Below are 15,429 nucleotides of genomic sequence, written 5' to 3' on the forward strand. Positions count from 1 at the left end.
ATGAATAGACTGCCCTCCCTCTCCCCGCCGGGCACGGGCCCACTCTCGCCAGACCCCCAAACAAGGAGAGAACTAACCCTGGGGGCGCAGGCGGGATTCGGGTGCCAGCTGTCCCGATTTTATAGGGACAGTCCCGCTATAGGTGACTTTTCTTATATAGGCACCTGTGGTGAGTGGGTGTGGCCTCCCTCTGAAACTGACAGGGAGAAACAGGCCGGGCCTGTGGAGGCGACGCCAGAGACTGCCCGTCCGTCCACCCAGAAGCGAGGGAGCGGGATGCGAAGTATAAAAGAGAGGCCCAGAAGCTCTGTCGGTTGCCAGTTGGACTTCCCTCCCCGCCCTCCAGAGTTGCCTGTGGCCTGGTACCCAGGGGAGCAGACCGGGACCCGGGTACGTGGAGCCGGGCCTGGGTCCAGAGACCGGTGAACGAGCAGCGCGCGGCCTGGGGCCCAGAGGTAGCCCCAGATGTGACCACCCTGCCGGACCCCCTGATCCAGAGAGGCCAAGACTTGGAGGAGCTGCCGGACGCAGACAAGGAGGCAGTGACCCTACTAGGGCCAGACTTGGAGGAGTTGCCCTTGGAGGTGCCAGAGGATGAGGATGAGGCACAGGCCTTGACAGGGCCGGACCTAGAGGAACTGCCCCCCACCGACCTCTCCGCCGAGCTGCCCGACCTACCGCCCCCCAACGATATCGAGGGGTTCTGCAGCCTGCCCCTGGGCGCCTACCCTGAGGAGGTCGACTGGATGGTGGCACAGCAGATACCCAAGAGACAGGGGGAAGGCAGTAGCCCAGGGGAGGGGCCACCCGGTCAGGGGACTGGGGAATCGGACCGTGAATCAGCGTGTTGCGGTTGGGACCCCGCTTTCTGCGTGCGTGACAAACCCCTCTGCCACGGCTAGGGACCTGGGCTGGGACGCAGTGGAGTCGGGTGGCCCTGCGTCCCTCTCCCCTGACCACAACAGTGGTCTCTGAACTGTGTGCTGCCCCGTTTCGAACTTCTGGACTACTTGCTGCCCACTGGGGCAAGGGCCTATTGTTTGCCACCCCTCAGCTCCCCATTGCCAGGGCCCAGCCTAGCGCATGACGCACCAGCCCAGCCTTTGTCTGTGGAGCAGATTCCCCCATGCCCGGCGGATGCAGCGGCTACACTGGATTCACGGCTCGGGTTGGTCACTCATTCCCGGAATCTCGCTTGTTTTTTAACTTCGTTTTTATTCATTGCTGGCTCCAAAGCACTTCGCGGTGTTCCCTTCCCATGAGCGAAAGCCCGCTGGCCTGGCCGGCTCTGGGACAGGGTGTTTGCAGAGGAAGGGGCCACCCCGGGGTGACTAACACGTGGGACAGGCCCGGGGAGGACAGGGTTTTCACACGAGTTAGCAGGGCAGGGACAGACGAGGATCTCCCATGAACAGCCCCTCGACTGGCTGACACGGGGGAGAGCTGCAAACACCTGTGCCTTTCCCAGCACTGGGCTCTGTCCCTCACTCCCAGGGAAAGAAACCAGCCGTTTGCCTAGTGAAGAGACAAGCTGAGGGCTGGGATTTCCAAAGGAGCTGATGGGAGCCAGCCTTGAACCCGGCTCCTAACTCCCCTGGGCTGCCTGCCTTGAGGCCCACGGGTTGGGCGCTGCCTGAGCGAAGCGATAGCTGGCAAGGCTCGGTCTGGGCGGGGCTCATGGCTGAGACTCTGCAAAGGACAGACAAGGCGCAGCTCCGGCCCCTGCAGCGATTCCCGGCAGGGCTCAGGGCTGCAGCTTCTTCATCGTCCCGTGAATCCAGGGGATGAAGGTGGAGACTCTTGTGTACACCGCAAGAGGGGTCCCATTACCGAATCCACAGGAGACGATGCCCTGGGCCGTTCGCCCGCACACCAGGGGGCCCCCAGAGTCACCCTGAGAAATGGAACAAGAAACAGATAAAGAACATCCAGCCATGGGGCTGCCAGTCTCTGCCTCACACCCTACCTGCAGCCTGCCTGGTCTCTGCCTCCTCCCTGCAAAAGAGCAGCTGTTTTCCCATTAATTTGTACAGCACCGAGCACAGGGGGGGACCTGCATTCCATCTGTACTTTGTGGCCTGACTGCAACCCCTACAGACTCGTAAATCACAACCATTGGTCAAAGGGGGCTTGAAGCCAGGAGGAGAATCACCTTGGAAGGGTTTTTGCCCTCGTCTGGGTCCCCCGCACACAGCATCGTGGAGGGGTCATAGTTCTCATGTGGCCCATTAGGAGTACTCCAACACACGTCATCTCGCATCACCTTCACGTCCACCTCCTGCAGCGTATCCGAGGTCTCCTCACTGTCTGCACTTGTCCAGCCCCAGCCGGCGACGCTGCATTTTGCCCCGGGCTGTACTGTCTCGTCGGCGCAGGGCAGAGGGATGGTTTTCACCCATCGGGTCAGCTTTGCTTTCCTCCTCAGCTGAGACATGATAAGACCGATGACGATCAGAGCAAGGGTCCCACTCAAGGACACAGAGACAAACCCCACACCCAGGAAAACACATGGTGAGGCGGTCACAGGGGGCGGGGTGATGGGATGGGGCGGTACCTGCACCAGTGTCAGGTCACAGGGGGCGCGGTGATGTGATGGGTGAGGGGCCTGCAGCAGTGTGAGGTCACTGGGGGTGGGGTGATGGGATGGGGCGGTACCTGCAACAGCATGATGTCGTTGTTATCAGTTTCCTCGTCATATTCTGGGTGGGGGATCTTGGTGCGTGCGGGGATCACCTGTTGGCTACGTTCCCATTTGCTAATGTTGTGGGCTCCCAGAAACACCGTGATGTCGCTGTGAGAGCCAAGATCAACGTGTGGGGCGTTAGGGGCAGGGTGGGGAGTTGGGGGAGGGGTGCAGGGACAGTGATATGTGGGGACGGGGCAGCCTGGGGCTCTCAGGCTGACATCTCAGACTCAGCTCCCAGCCTGTAAACCCTCTCTCCACTGCACACATGCTGGCTGCCATCCAGCCCCGGGGCTAAGCACCGGCTGGCTGCGGGGGTGGGAACGGGGCACAAGAGGCCTTTCCCCTGTAGGTGGCGCCGGCTGCAGTACAGAGCCCCTGCCCGTGGGGTTGGGGTCCCAGCCAGTGTCTCTCCATCAACCTGTGCTGTTCCCCTGAGCACCTTTGCTGCCCCATGTCCTCCTGGCCCCTGGGTCTCAACTCTCTCCACCCTGGGGACCCTCCCCACCCCAGACCTCTGCCCAGTTCTTCTGGGGCTGGGACCTAGGGGAAGACCCGCAGCCAAGGGGTGCCGGCTGCGGGAATCGGGGCTGAGTCTCAGTCGGGATCTGGGAAGTGCCTGAAACATGGGGGGGGACCCTGATCTCGGTGCTAAACAACCCTAAATAAGCATACAACCGTCCCCTAACGAATAAATTACGTTGTAATGTGTTTACACCATGAATATGAATGACCCAATGCTGGCTCTGACGCCCTTGGGCTTCTCTTTGCCTTTCCCACAGGACACCAGTGAAATGAGGAGGGCTTGGCACAGCTGGATCCCTGCACAACTGGGTCCCTGCACAGCTGGGGGCTCTGCACAGCTGGATCCTGGGTTCGGGGAGACACCGGGACACAGAGACAAACAGGCTCTTACCCCTCAGCGCAGTGGGCGGCTGTCAGCACAAAATCCTTCCGCACCAGGAAGCCCCCGCACATCTTTGTATCCGTGGAAGTCTCTCTGCTGAGAAAGGCCATGTAGGGTCGAGAATGGGGCTCAGCGACCCGGCCCCCAATGATCTCTCCTGGCACCGCAGGAAGAAAGGAGGGGATGGATCAGCGCTGGCACCCATGGGACGCCCCGGCAGGACCAGATTTGTCATCCTCAGGCCTTGTGAGCCCCACACCCCAGATGTGTACAGCTGTGGACCCCTGGATGCAGCCTCTCTCCCTCTCTGCATCGATCCAGATGTTAAGAATCCCCCCGTTCACCCCTGTGGGCCGCTAGACACACACCCCATTCACCCCAAAGCCCCAGGGGTTCCTGAGATACCAGCCAGTAAGCCCACATCCTGCAAACCCCTCCATTCACCCCAAACCACCATGGGGCCTTGATCCTAGCCCCACTCACCAGACCAAGCCCCAAGGGGCAGCAGAAGAACCGTGGGGAGCAGCAGCCAGGCGTAGACCTGCATATTCAGAGTCAGTGCAGGAACGGTGCATCTGCCTGGGGCTGGAAGGCTTTATAGACTGAGCTGGCAGGGAGCTGGTGGGCAGGAAACCTCAGGGTCACCCACACGCTCCTCCGAATGCAGGGCTCAGGCCTCTCAGTTTCCAGCCACAGCTGACCACATGGGCTGGGGGGCAGGGTGGGCAGGTCTTGCACAGCTGGGGCTATGGCACAGCTGGATGGATGATGCACAGCTGGGTCACTGCACAGCGAGGGATGAAGCTCCCCTGGATGGAGAAGACCCCGGTGGGGACGTGTCTAACAGGATCAAGGGAGCAAGCTCACGGCTGGGCACATCTGGGGGCCTTCCTCGCCTAGGCCCAGCTCTGCTCAGCTCCCCGCCCGTGTCTCTGTGCTGGGGGCTGTGTGTGACAGCCCCGTATATCGGTGGTGGGCAGGAATGCAGCTCTTTGATTTTTTTCACCGTGGCCCAGCCGTATGCAGGGGCGGGGCTGAGCAGACCTGCCACCGGCCCCAATCACAGTGACTGCAGCGGGAGGGTTCTGAGAAGCGCCCCGGAGAGTCTGTGACCACGCGAAGGGGATGTGGTAGCTTGTGTGAGGCCGTAGGGCCAGGAGCTGTGCCCGTGCAGGGCCAGAGGGGAAATGACACAGTACAGATACAGAGAGACCCCAGGTGTCCTGGCCCCCACCCCCCTGGCTCTAAACACTAGACCCCACTCCCCTCCCAGAGACTGGGATATAACCCAGGAGTCCTGGCTGCCAGGAAATGACACAGCAGATACAGAGAGCCCTGCCTCACAGCCCTGCCTCAGTGGTCACCACAAACCCAGGCCCCCTCACCACACCCTCACCATCCTGCAGTGCTATAACTCTCCCCGCATGCCCCTTTAATTCCTGCCAGCCTTCTGGCATCCCCTCTCATCCCACTGAACTCCCTGAAAAGCCTCCAGCCCCCCCTTTAATCCCCACAGTATTTCCCTTTCATTCCCCCAACCTCCCCTTTTATTCCCCCAGTCCCCTGAGTCTCCACGATGTCCATTCCTGGCACCTGTTGTATGTCCTCACCCTGCTTCTGCCTGTCTCTCCGTCTCCTCCCTCACCTGTCCCTGGGCGGATGAGCTTGGAGAGGCCGGATGATCTCGTTACACGTCCAGACCACAGCCGCTCCTTCGCGCTCGTTGGGATGTCTTCCCGCGCCCCAGCCCACGGGGTGATGCTGTTCCAAACCCCGTCATTTGGGACATGGCTGAGGTGGGAGATGCCGGGATTTTGCGGACGTAGCTCAGCTCCACGGCCCGTATTGGCCATTCCTGTTCTGCCAGCAGGTCCACGTCTCGTGCGCAGACCGAAAATCGGAGACCGCCAGCTCCTGCTGTAACCGGCTTTAGCTTCGCCAGCCCTGCTGCTGTCTGTGCCTTTCTTGCCGGACTTTCGGCCTTCGACCCATCATCGGTGGGGACTGCCCCCAGCTCCTTGCCCTGTTCCACTGGCTGCAGCTCGTCATGAGTGGGTTGATCCCAGCACGTCGGCTTGTCTCAGCCCGGCTTTCTCTGCATCCGTTTCCAGGCCCTGCTTTGCCGAGGTTTCAGCCAATCGTTTCGCCAGGTTCGCAAATTCCTCGTCCCGGCCTGCCCGGCCGTCAGTGTCATCAGCCAATCGAAGCTTTGAGACTGTTCGCCCCCCGATACCGACGCTGCAAACGTGATCTTCTCCAGGGCATCCATCGTTATGCGTGTCACGCTGTTTGAATGAGGGGCCCTGAGATGTATTCTGGAGCTCTGATTCCTCCCTTCTACAGCAGTCTCGTGTTGGGGGTGTCACACTGAGTAGATTGGGGGGGGGGGTTGGCATTAGTCATATTGGTTAACATCAGTGTGTCAAAATCATAATAATCCATGGAGATATGCTGTGTCAGGCACTGCTAGAGAGGCTGTAATGTGCTAAGTCAGGTGACAATACTTATGTTCACGTGTTCTGTCTGTAACGGAAGTTATGGACATATTTGATGTACCTGCGTTTCAAATTGTGCTGGCTGGGATACACCCCAAGCGGAGAGGCGGCAGGAGAATAGGCCACTTAATGGCCCATTAAAACCTTTACAGAAGCAAAGGGCCCAGGAAGAAACTAAAGGCAGACCTGAAGAGTTACCAGGATTGGCCCATGTGACTCTGGACTCCATTTTAGTTCTTGTCACATTCCACAAGACAGCATGGCCAGGGACAGAGGGTACATAAGGCCGAGCCATACAAACCATTTCGTTTTTCTTCCTGTCCAGCTGCAGACACACACCTACCTCTGGATCAATTCATTTTGCAACTGAACCGAAGGACTAAGACCCATCCAGGTGTTGGATGTGTACCAGAGGAACTATACAAGCTGCAACTCCACATTTCTTCTAGAAAACTGATGTATACGGACTTACAATCATTTGTAGGTATCTGATTTGCTCTAATCCTTTAACATTTCTCTCATGCTTTATTTCTTTCCTTTTGCAATAAACCTCTAGTTTTAGTTACTAAAGGAGTGGCTGGCAGCATGGGATTTTGGGTAAGATCCAAACATACATTGCTCTGGTGCTGCGGCTGACCCCTTGGCATCAGAGGGAACTTTTTTAGTAAAGAGCAGAGAGTGTAAATAACTGGTCTCTTTACTGGACCTGGTGCTGATTTGGGAGCCAGAGTCTGAAATGCAGTAAAGGGGGCTGTGTGTATTTGTGGACTGGCTTCTGTGGGGACTCAGAAGTGCAGCTTGTGGCTGGTTGGGAAGCCTGACTTCAGTGCCACCCTCCAGTGCTGGGAGAACCTGCTCTCCGTTTGCAGCCTGCCCTGACCTTGGCATTTTCAGGTGGCTGCCCTGGGCACAGACGGGTCACAGTGCGCTCCACGTAGATGGCAAACAATGTGGGCGAAAAGAGGCAGCTTTGCCGGACTCCAACCCTGCTGTAACACCATTCCCCTCTTGTGTCCCAGACGAGGACTGCACTACCAGCCTGGGCACACGGTCATTTAATGGTAAAAATAAGCCGACGACCAACGCTGGTCTACTTCATGGTTGCCCGGAGAGCTTCGTGCCAGGCTCTGTCAACACCTTCTTGAAGTCGACAAAGACGTGGGAAATGTGCTGCGGGTGTTGTAAAGTGTTTCCTGTTGGAGGCCCGGTGCAATTCGAGTTGCATGACCACTGTGCTGCAGGCTCAGCCTAGCTGGAGTTGCTCACGTGGCTATTCTGACCCGGTGGCACGATATTTTCTGGCTGGCAAAGATGAGCAGGACTGAGTAACCTTGCAGATGTCTGCGTTTCTGCAGAGCACAGCACATAACAGGACGAAATACACGCTCGGAGCTGCACATAGAGCAGTGGTTCTCAACCAGGGATACTTGGGGGTGCGCAGAGATCTTCCAAGGGGTGTGACCCATCCTGTGCCCAGGGCAGCCACCTGAAAATGCCAAGGTCAGGGCAGGCTGCAAACAGAGAGCAGATTCTCCCCGCACTGGAGGGTGGCACTGAAGTCAGGCTTCCCAACCAGGCACAAACTGCACTTCTGAGTCCCCACAGAAGCCAGTACACAAAAACACACAGCCCCCTTTACTGCATTTCAGCTTCTGGCTCCCAAATCAGCACCAGGTCCAGTAAAGAGACCAGTTATTTACACTCTCTGCTCTTTACTAAAAAGGTTCCCTCCAACCCCAAGGGGTCAGCCACAGCACCAGAGCAATGTATGTTTGGATCTTACCCAAAATTCCACGTTGGCAGCCAATCCTGTAGTAACTAAAACTAGAGGTTTATTGCAAAAAGAAAGAAATAAAGCATGAGAGAAATGTTAAAGGATTAGAGCAAATCAGATACCTACAAATGATTGTAAGTCCGTATACATCAGTTTTCTAGAAGAAATGTGGAGTTGCAGCTTGTACAGTTCCTCTGGTACACATCCAACACCTGGATGGGTCTAAGTCCTTCGGTTCAGTTGCAAAATGAATTGATCCAGAAGTAGGTGTGTGTCTGTAGCTGAACAGGAACAAAAACAAAATGATTTCTGTTTCCTGCCCACCACTGAAATCCGGGGCTGTCACCCACAGCCCCCGGCACTGAGACACAGGAGGGGAGCTGAGCACGGCTGGGCCAACATGAGGAAGTCCTGCAGATGTGCCCAGCTGTGAGCTGGCTTTCTTGATCCTGTTAGACACATCCCCATCAGGGTCTTCTCTGTCCAGTGGTTCCTCATCTCCCGCTGTTCAGGATGTGCATCCATCCAGCTCTGCTGTAGCCCCAGCAGTGCACGACCTGCAGTGGCTGGGCTGACACAATGCCCGTCCTGCCCCCCCAGCCCATGTGGTCAGCTGTGGCTGGAAACTGAGAGGCCTGAGCCCTGCATTCGGAGGAGCGTGTGGGTGACCCTGAGGTTTCCTGCCCACCAGCTCCCTGCCAGCTCAGTCTATAAAGCCTTCCAGCCCCAGGTAGATGCACCGTTCCTGCACTGACTCCGAATATGCGGGTCTACGCCTGGCTGCTGCTCCCCACGGTTCTTCTGCTGCCCCTTGGGGCTTGGTCTGGTGAGTGGGGCTAGGATCAAGGTCCCATGGTGGTTTGGGGTGAATGGGGGGGTTTGCAGGATGTGGGCTTTCTGGCTGGTATCTCAGGAACCCCTGAGGCTTTGGGGTGAATGGGGTGTGTGTCTAGCGGCCCACAGGGGTGAACGGGGGATTCTTAACATCTGGATTGGTGCAGAGTGGGAGAGAGGCTGCATCCAGGGGTCCACAGCTGTACACATCTGGGGCATGGGGATCACCAGGCCTGGGGGTGACAAATCTGGTCCTGCCGGGGCGTCCCATGGGCGCCTGAGCTGATCCCTCCCCTCCTCTCTGCCCGCGGTGCCAGGAGAGATCATCGGGGGCTGGGCCGCCAAGCCCCATTCTCGACCCTACATGGCCTTTCTCAGCAGAGAGACTTCCACGGATACAAAGATGTGCGGGGGCTTCCTGGTGCGGAAGGATTTTGTGCTGACAGCCGCCCACTGCGCTGAGGGGTAAGAGCCTGTTTGTCTCTGTGTCCCAGTGTCTCCCCGAACTCAGGATCCAGCTGTGCAGGGACCCAGTTGTGCAGGGATCCAGCTGTGCCAAGCCCTCCTCATTTCACTGGTATCCTGTGGGAAAGGCAAAGAGAAGCCCAAGGTCCAGCATTGGGTCATTCGTATTCATGGTGTAAACACATTACAACGTAATTTATTCGTTAGTGGCCGGTTGTGTGCTTATTTAGGGCTGTTTAGCACTGAGATCAGGGTCCCCCCCCTCGTTCCACGCGTTGTCCAGATCCCGACCGAGCCCCTGCTCCGATCCCTGCAGCTGGTGCCCCCTGACTGCAGGTCTTCCCCTAGGTCCCAGCCCCAGAAGAGCTGGGCAGAGCTCTGGGCTAGGGGATCTGGGCACAGACCCCATCTGGATCGAGCCAGGGGGGTTCCTGTGGTGCAGGGAGCTGAGCCCCAGGGGCTGGGAGGACACGGGGCAGTGAAGGGGATCAGGGGAACAGCACAGAGGGCCGGGGGAGACACCGGCTGGGACCCCAACACCACGGGGCAGGGTCCCTGTGCTGCAGTCGGCACCCACTAGAGGGGAAAGGCCCATTGTTCCCTGTTCCCATCCCGGCAGCCAGCCAGTGCCCAGCCCCGGGGCCGGATGGCAGCCAGCACGTGTGCAGTGGGGTGAGGATTTTCAGGCTGGGAGCTGAGTCCGAGATCTCAGCCTCAGAGCCCCAGGCTGCCCCGTCCCCACATATCACTGTCCCTGCGCCCCCCCATACCAGCTCCCCTCCCTGCCCCTAACGCCCCACACGTTGCTCTTGGCTCTCACAGCGACATCACAGTGTTACTGGGGGCCCACAACATGAGCAAAAGGGAACGGAGCCAACAGGTGATCCCCGCACGCGCCAAGATCCCCCACCCGGAATATGACGAGGAAACTTATAACAACGACATCATGCTGCTGCAGGTACCGCCCCATCCCATCACCCCACCCCCAGTGACCTCACACTGCTGCAGGCCCCTCACGCATCACATCACCGCGCCCCCTGTGACCTGACAGTGGTGCAGGCCCCCCATCCCATCCCATAATCCTACCCACAGTGAGCTCACGCTGCTGCACGCCCTGCCCCCATCCCATCATACCACCCCAGTGACCTCACACTGCCACAGGCTCCGCCCCATCCCATCACCCCACCCCCTGTGACCGCCTCACCATGTGTTTTCCTGGGTGTGGGGTTTGTCTCTGTGTCCTTGAGTGGGACCCTCGCTCTGATCGTCATCGGTCTTATCATGTCTCAGCTGAGGAGGAAAGCAAAGCTGACCCGATGGGTGAAAACCATCCCTCTGCCCTGCGCCGACGAGACAGTACAGCCCGGGGCAAAATGCAGCGTCGCCGGCTGGGGCTGGACAAGTGCAGACAATGAGCAGTCCTCAGATACGCTGCAGGAGGTGGACGTGGAGGTGATGCCGGAGGCTGCATGTTGGAGTACTCCTAATGGGCCACATGAGAACTATGACCCCTCCACGATGCTGTGTGCGGGGGACCCAGACGAGGGCAAAAACCCTTCCAAGGTGATTCTCCTCCTGGCTTCAAGCCCCCTTTGACCAATGGTTGTGATTTACGAGTCTGTAGGGATTGCAGTCAGGCCACAAAGTACAGATGGAATGCAGGTCCCCCCCCGTGCTCGGTGCTGTACAAATTAATGGGAAAACAGCTGCTCTTTTGCAGGGAGGAGGCAGAGACCAGGCAGGCTGCAGGTAGGGTGTGAGGCAGAGACTGGCAGCCCCATGGCTGGATGTTCTTTATCTGTTTCTTGTTCCATTTCTCAGGGTGACTCTGGGGGCCCCCTGGTGTGCGGGCGAAAGGCCCAGGGCATCGTCTCCTATGATTTCAATGATGAGACCCAACCCGTGGTGTACACAAGAGTCTCCACCTTCATCCCCTGGATTCACGAGATGATGAAGAAGCTGCAGCCATGAGCCCTGCCGGGAATCGCTGCAGTGGCCAGAGCTGCGCCTCGTCTGTCCTTTGGCAAGGCCCAGCCGTGGGGCCTGCTTTGCAGAGGGGCTGAGTCCCCCTGGCTGAGCCCCCGCAGCTATCGCTTTCTTCAGTCAGTGCCTAACCCGTGAGCCTCAAGGCAGGGAGCCTAGGGGAGTTAGGAGCCGGGTTCAAGGCTGGCACCCGTCAGCTCCCTTGGAAATCCCAGCCCTCAGCCAGACTTTTCGCTCGGGTGAGGGACAGAGCCCAGTGCTGGGGAAGATGTGGGGGTTTGCAGCTCTCCCCAATGTCAGCCGGTCGAGGGGCTGTTCATGGGAGATCCTTGTCCGTCCCTCCCTGCTAACTCGTGTGAAAAACCCATCCTCACCGGGCCTGTCCCACGTGTTAGTCACCCCAGGGTGGCCCCTCCCGCTGCAAACATCCTGTCCCAGCGCCGGCCAGGCCAGCGGGCCTTCGCTCGTGGAAAGGGAACTCTGTGAAGGCTGCACTGAGTGCAGCTCAATCGACGAAGCTGATCTTCTCCGTCACACCTACCCTTCCCCGCGCTGCAGAGCGGCCTGGTGCATCTCGCTCGCGGCTTTGTAGCCAGGAATGAATAAAAATGAAGTTAAAAAAACAAGCGAGATTCTGGGAATTAGCGACTGACCCGAGCCGTGAATCCAGTGCAGCCGCTGCATCCGCCGGGCATGGGGGGAATCGGCTACACAGACAAAGGCTGAGCTGGTGTGTAATGCGCTAGGCTGGGCCCTGGGAATGGGGAGCTGGGCGGTGGCAGTGGGGAATGAACCCGCACAGGGCTGAAGGGGTCCCCGCTGGCCAGAGCTGAGCTGCAAAGGGAACCACAAAGAGAAAAGCTGCCTGGGCAAGCGGCTGGTCAGACTCCAGAGGTTCAGCTTCCGGGACAAAAGGGGAATAGGTTGAAAACTGTTCTAATGACAAATAATCGATCGGCCTCTTCATATCCTCTGGGTCATGGTGCTCCCGGGGTTCCCTGGTGTCAGGCAGCTCCTCCAGGTCAGGACTGGCCTCTGGGAGCTTCTTCCATCCAGAGGGTGGGGTTGGCTTCTCCCAGTCACCAGAGTTGGGCAGCCCCCTACAGTCGCCCAGGCCTGGCTGGCTCGGCAAGGTCTGGCGGCTCCAGGCGGCGGGGCGTTTACACCAAGCAGCCCCAGGGCCTGGGTCAGGCCTAGGCTGCAGCTGCTGGGAAGACACTAACTGAGCTGCTGGACTGGCCTTTTATACTTCCTGTCCTGGGCCTGGCTCCGCCCCTCTGCTTCTGGGTGGCTGGGCCTGCAGGGCCTGGTTCTGTCCAGCGGGGGCAGAGCGACCCTTCCTTGGGCCCGGGCTCCGAGGAAGGCCACAGCATCTTGCTACAGGGATCAAATGTCCGTCTGAACCTAACCCAGGTCAGTGCAGGGGCCGAAATACCGAGGGGTGCGCCAGGAGCACAGGAGGGGAAACACTGGCAGATGGCGTGGGAGGAGAATTAGCCGGATATAATGGGGGGCTGGGGTGAGACCGACCTCCCCACAACTCTCCAGATTGGAAAGTCTTTGCCTGGGAAAAGCCTGTTCAAATCCCTTGGGCAGCTGGGACCAGGGCAGGTTCGCAGACACTGATTCCCAGGGCTGGGCTGGATTTCCCATCCCTGGGAATGGAGATGTTTCTCTGACAGCTCGGCCCTAGTTCAAACTGGGATTAACTCGGGGCCGGGGCAGGCAGGGGTCCGACGGGACGAGCCCCGTGGTGCCTCTGGCCTTGGAGTGGCCGAATCATTTGTCCACACGTGGATCTCTTAGTGCAGCATGTCGAGATGGGGGGACCCAGGGTGCCGGAGGGCAGCTCTGGAAATATCTCCCAGACAAATCCGGTCTTTAGGCTGTGGGTGTTACAGCCCCAAGCCTGTAACCAGAGACCCGTCCTGCCCTGGGGGACCCTGCGCCTGCCCCAGACCACATGGGTCAGGAGGGAATTGAGGGCTGGAGACCTTTGTATCAGATCTGTACTGACTGCAGAGGCTACAAGATGGGAAGTGAAATTAGCAAGCACCGTGGAGGGGCTGGGAGGGTCGTGGGGCCTGTGTCCGCCTGAGGGAGGGGCTGAGAGTTGGGGGGCAGCAGTGTGGGCTAGTAGCCAGAGTCTCAGGACACCTGGGTCCTGTTCCTGGCTCTGCTGCTGGGTGACCTTGGCCAAGTCACATCCCCTCTCTGCACCTCAGTTTCCCCATCTGGGGATAATGATCCTGACCGCCTTGGTAAAGTGCTTTGAGATTTGCTGAAGGGAAGAGCCTGGGCCCAGATCCTCAAAGATATTTCTACTCCCTGTGAGGTCAAGGGGAGTTAGGCACCTAAACACGTCCTAATATCGGGGCCTATTTGTTCTTACTTAGCCCTAATGTTCTCTGAGGCTCAGCCCAGCTTCCCTTCTTCCTGCCCCCCAGCCCCATTATCGTCACCCAACCCTGCATCATTCACAAACACAACATCCAGTCTACAGACCAGGGAGGGAAAAGGCAGGGCGAATTCTCCAAACAACACGTATTTTATTCAATATCAACATAATAAATAACAAATAGTCAAATACTTGTGGGAAGTGGAGAGAAAAAAAGAAAGGAAAACCCTGAAAATAAACAAAAGTTGGGCCCAGCTCAAAATGCATGAAGCAAAACATTCAAAATTTCAATCTTTTTCACACAATTGTTTCGATGTGCGAATGTCAGGGGCTGCTTAAGTTGCCCAGCCACGCTTCATGGTGATAGGTTGGCTGTCTAAATGACATGGCCCCATTCCTGGTCTCTGGTTGGGCGAAGACAAGACCCAAACAGAGAGACCTGGGGACAGAAGTGAGGCAGGCGCCGAGTATAAATCCGGACAGACACAGCATGGAAGCACAGAAACGTGGCCCAGAGAGACAGCTGAAAGAAGCAGCTTTTTGGGCACAGAGTCTTGGCTGGAAAGGCAGGCTCAGGACTGCGAAGAGAGGAGCTCTCTGCTGCTGTTTGATTCTGACTTTCAAGATTCCTGGTAAATCAACCAGATCCCATCAAAGGAAATACCAGACTCACTTGTCAATTTGTGCTGCCATCTAGAAAACAGGCATGGCCTCGAATGTTGACCGGCCACTGGGGTGACAACAGAAGAGAAGAAAATTTCAAACATTGCTGGGGCATTTCCAGACACAAGGTGATTTCCGGACTGAGCCCTTTGTAACATTTTTCTTACAGCAGAAAAAAATACTCGGCTCTAAAGTCCCTCAGGGGTTACACGCAAGAACGGAGCCTGGTATGGCCTACCCGGCCCTTTAAATTGGCGTGTCTCCTTTAACTCAGTTTCTGCAGTGTTTCATTGATCCAGGGGGTGAATTTGGAGATTCTTGTGTATACACTGGGGGGGCACCCGGCCGGATCTCCATTGGAGACGATGCCCTGGACCACCCCGTCACACACTAGTGGCCCGTCAGAATCGCCCTGCCAATACAGAGAATAGCAATCGGCTACTTATCTCAAGTGCCTGTACACAAATGCAAGAAGCCTGGAAAACAAAAAGGAGAAATTGGAAGTCCTGGCACAGTCAAGAAACTACGACATGATCAGAATAACTGAGACTTGGTGGAATAACTCTCACGATTGGAGCACTGTCATGGATGGGTATAAACTGTTCAGGAAGGACAGGCAGGGGCGAAGGGGTGGAGGAGTTGCACTGTATGTAAGAGAGCACTATGACTGCTCTGAGCTCCAGTATGAAACTGGAGATAAGCCAGTTGAGTGTCTCTGGGTTAAGCTTAGAAGCAAGAACAATAAGGGTGATGTCGTGGTGGGTGTCTGTTATAGACCACCAGACCAGGAGGATGAGGTAGATGAGGCTTTCTTTACTCAACTAGGGAAAGCTTCCAGTTCACAGGACCTGATTCTCATGGGGGACTTCAATCACCCTGACATCTGTTGGAAGAGCAATACAGCAGAGCACAAACAATCCAGGAAGTTTTTGGAGAGTGTCGCAGACAACTTCCTGGTGCAAGTGCTGGAGCAACCGACTAGGGGCCGTGCTTCTCTTGATCTGCTGCTCACAAACAGGGAAGATTTGGTAGGGGAAGTAGAAGTGGATGGCAACCTAGGCAGCAGTGACCATGAGATGGTCGAGTTCAGGATCCTGACAAAAGGAAGAAAGGAGAGCAGCAGGATACAGATCATGGACTTCAGAAAAGCGGACTTTGATTCCCTCAGGGAACTGACGGGCAGGATTCCCTGGGAGGCTAATATGAGGGGGAAAGGAACCCAAGAGA

At 57.3% G+C, this 15,429-nt stretch overlaps 2 protein-coding genes across 2 annotated transcripts; one reads left to right on the forward strand and one right to left on the reverse strand.

The window, feature by feature from the left end:
• Positions 1–1,744: 1,744 nt before the first annotated feature.
• Positions 1,745–4,137, reverse strand: LOC137160083 (duodenase-1-like). The gene is made up of 5 exons (XM_067558534.1): positions 4,074–4,137; positions 3,600–3,747; positions 2,656–2,791; positions 2,153–2,425; positions 1,745–1,894 (listed from the first exon to the last, which is right to left on the reverse strand). Exons 1-5 carry the CDS (start codon positions 4,135–4,137, stop codon positions 1,745–1,747), a joined length of 771 nt encoding a protein of 256 aa, XP_067414635.1.
• A 4,478-nt stretch (positions 4,138–8,615) lies between these two features.
• LOC137160084 (duodenase-1-like) lies at positions 8,616–11,748 on the forward strand. Its single transcript, XM_067558535.1, has 5 exons — positions 8,616–8,685; positions 9,011–9,158; positions 9,981–10,116; positions 10,449–10,721; positions 10,980–11,748. Exons 1-5 carry the CDS (start codon positions 8,622–8,624, stop codon positions 11,127–11,129), a joined length of 771 nt encoding a protein of 256 aa, XP_067414636.1. The 5' UTR covers positions 8,616–8,621; the 3' UTR covers positions 11,130–11,748.
• The last annotated feature ends 3,681 nt before the right edge of the window (positions 11,749–15,429 follow it).

This window comes from Emydura macquarii, unplaced genomic scaffold (assembly GCF_026122565.2).
Source record: "Emydura macquarii macquarii isolate MOO-44397 ecotype Brisbane River unplaced genomic scaffold, CSIRO-AGI_Emac_v2 contig_2129, whole genome shotgun sequence".
Lineage (NCBI taxonomy): Eukaryota > Metazoa > Chordata > Testudines > Chelidae > Emydura > Emydura macquarii.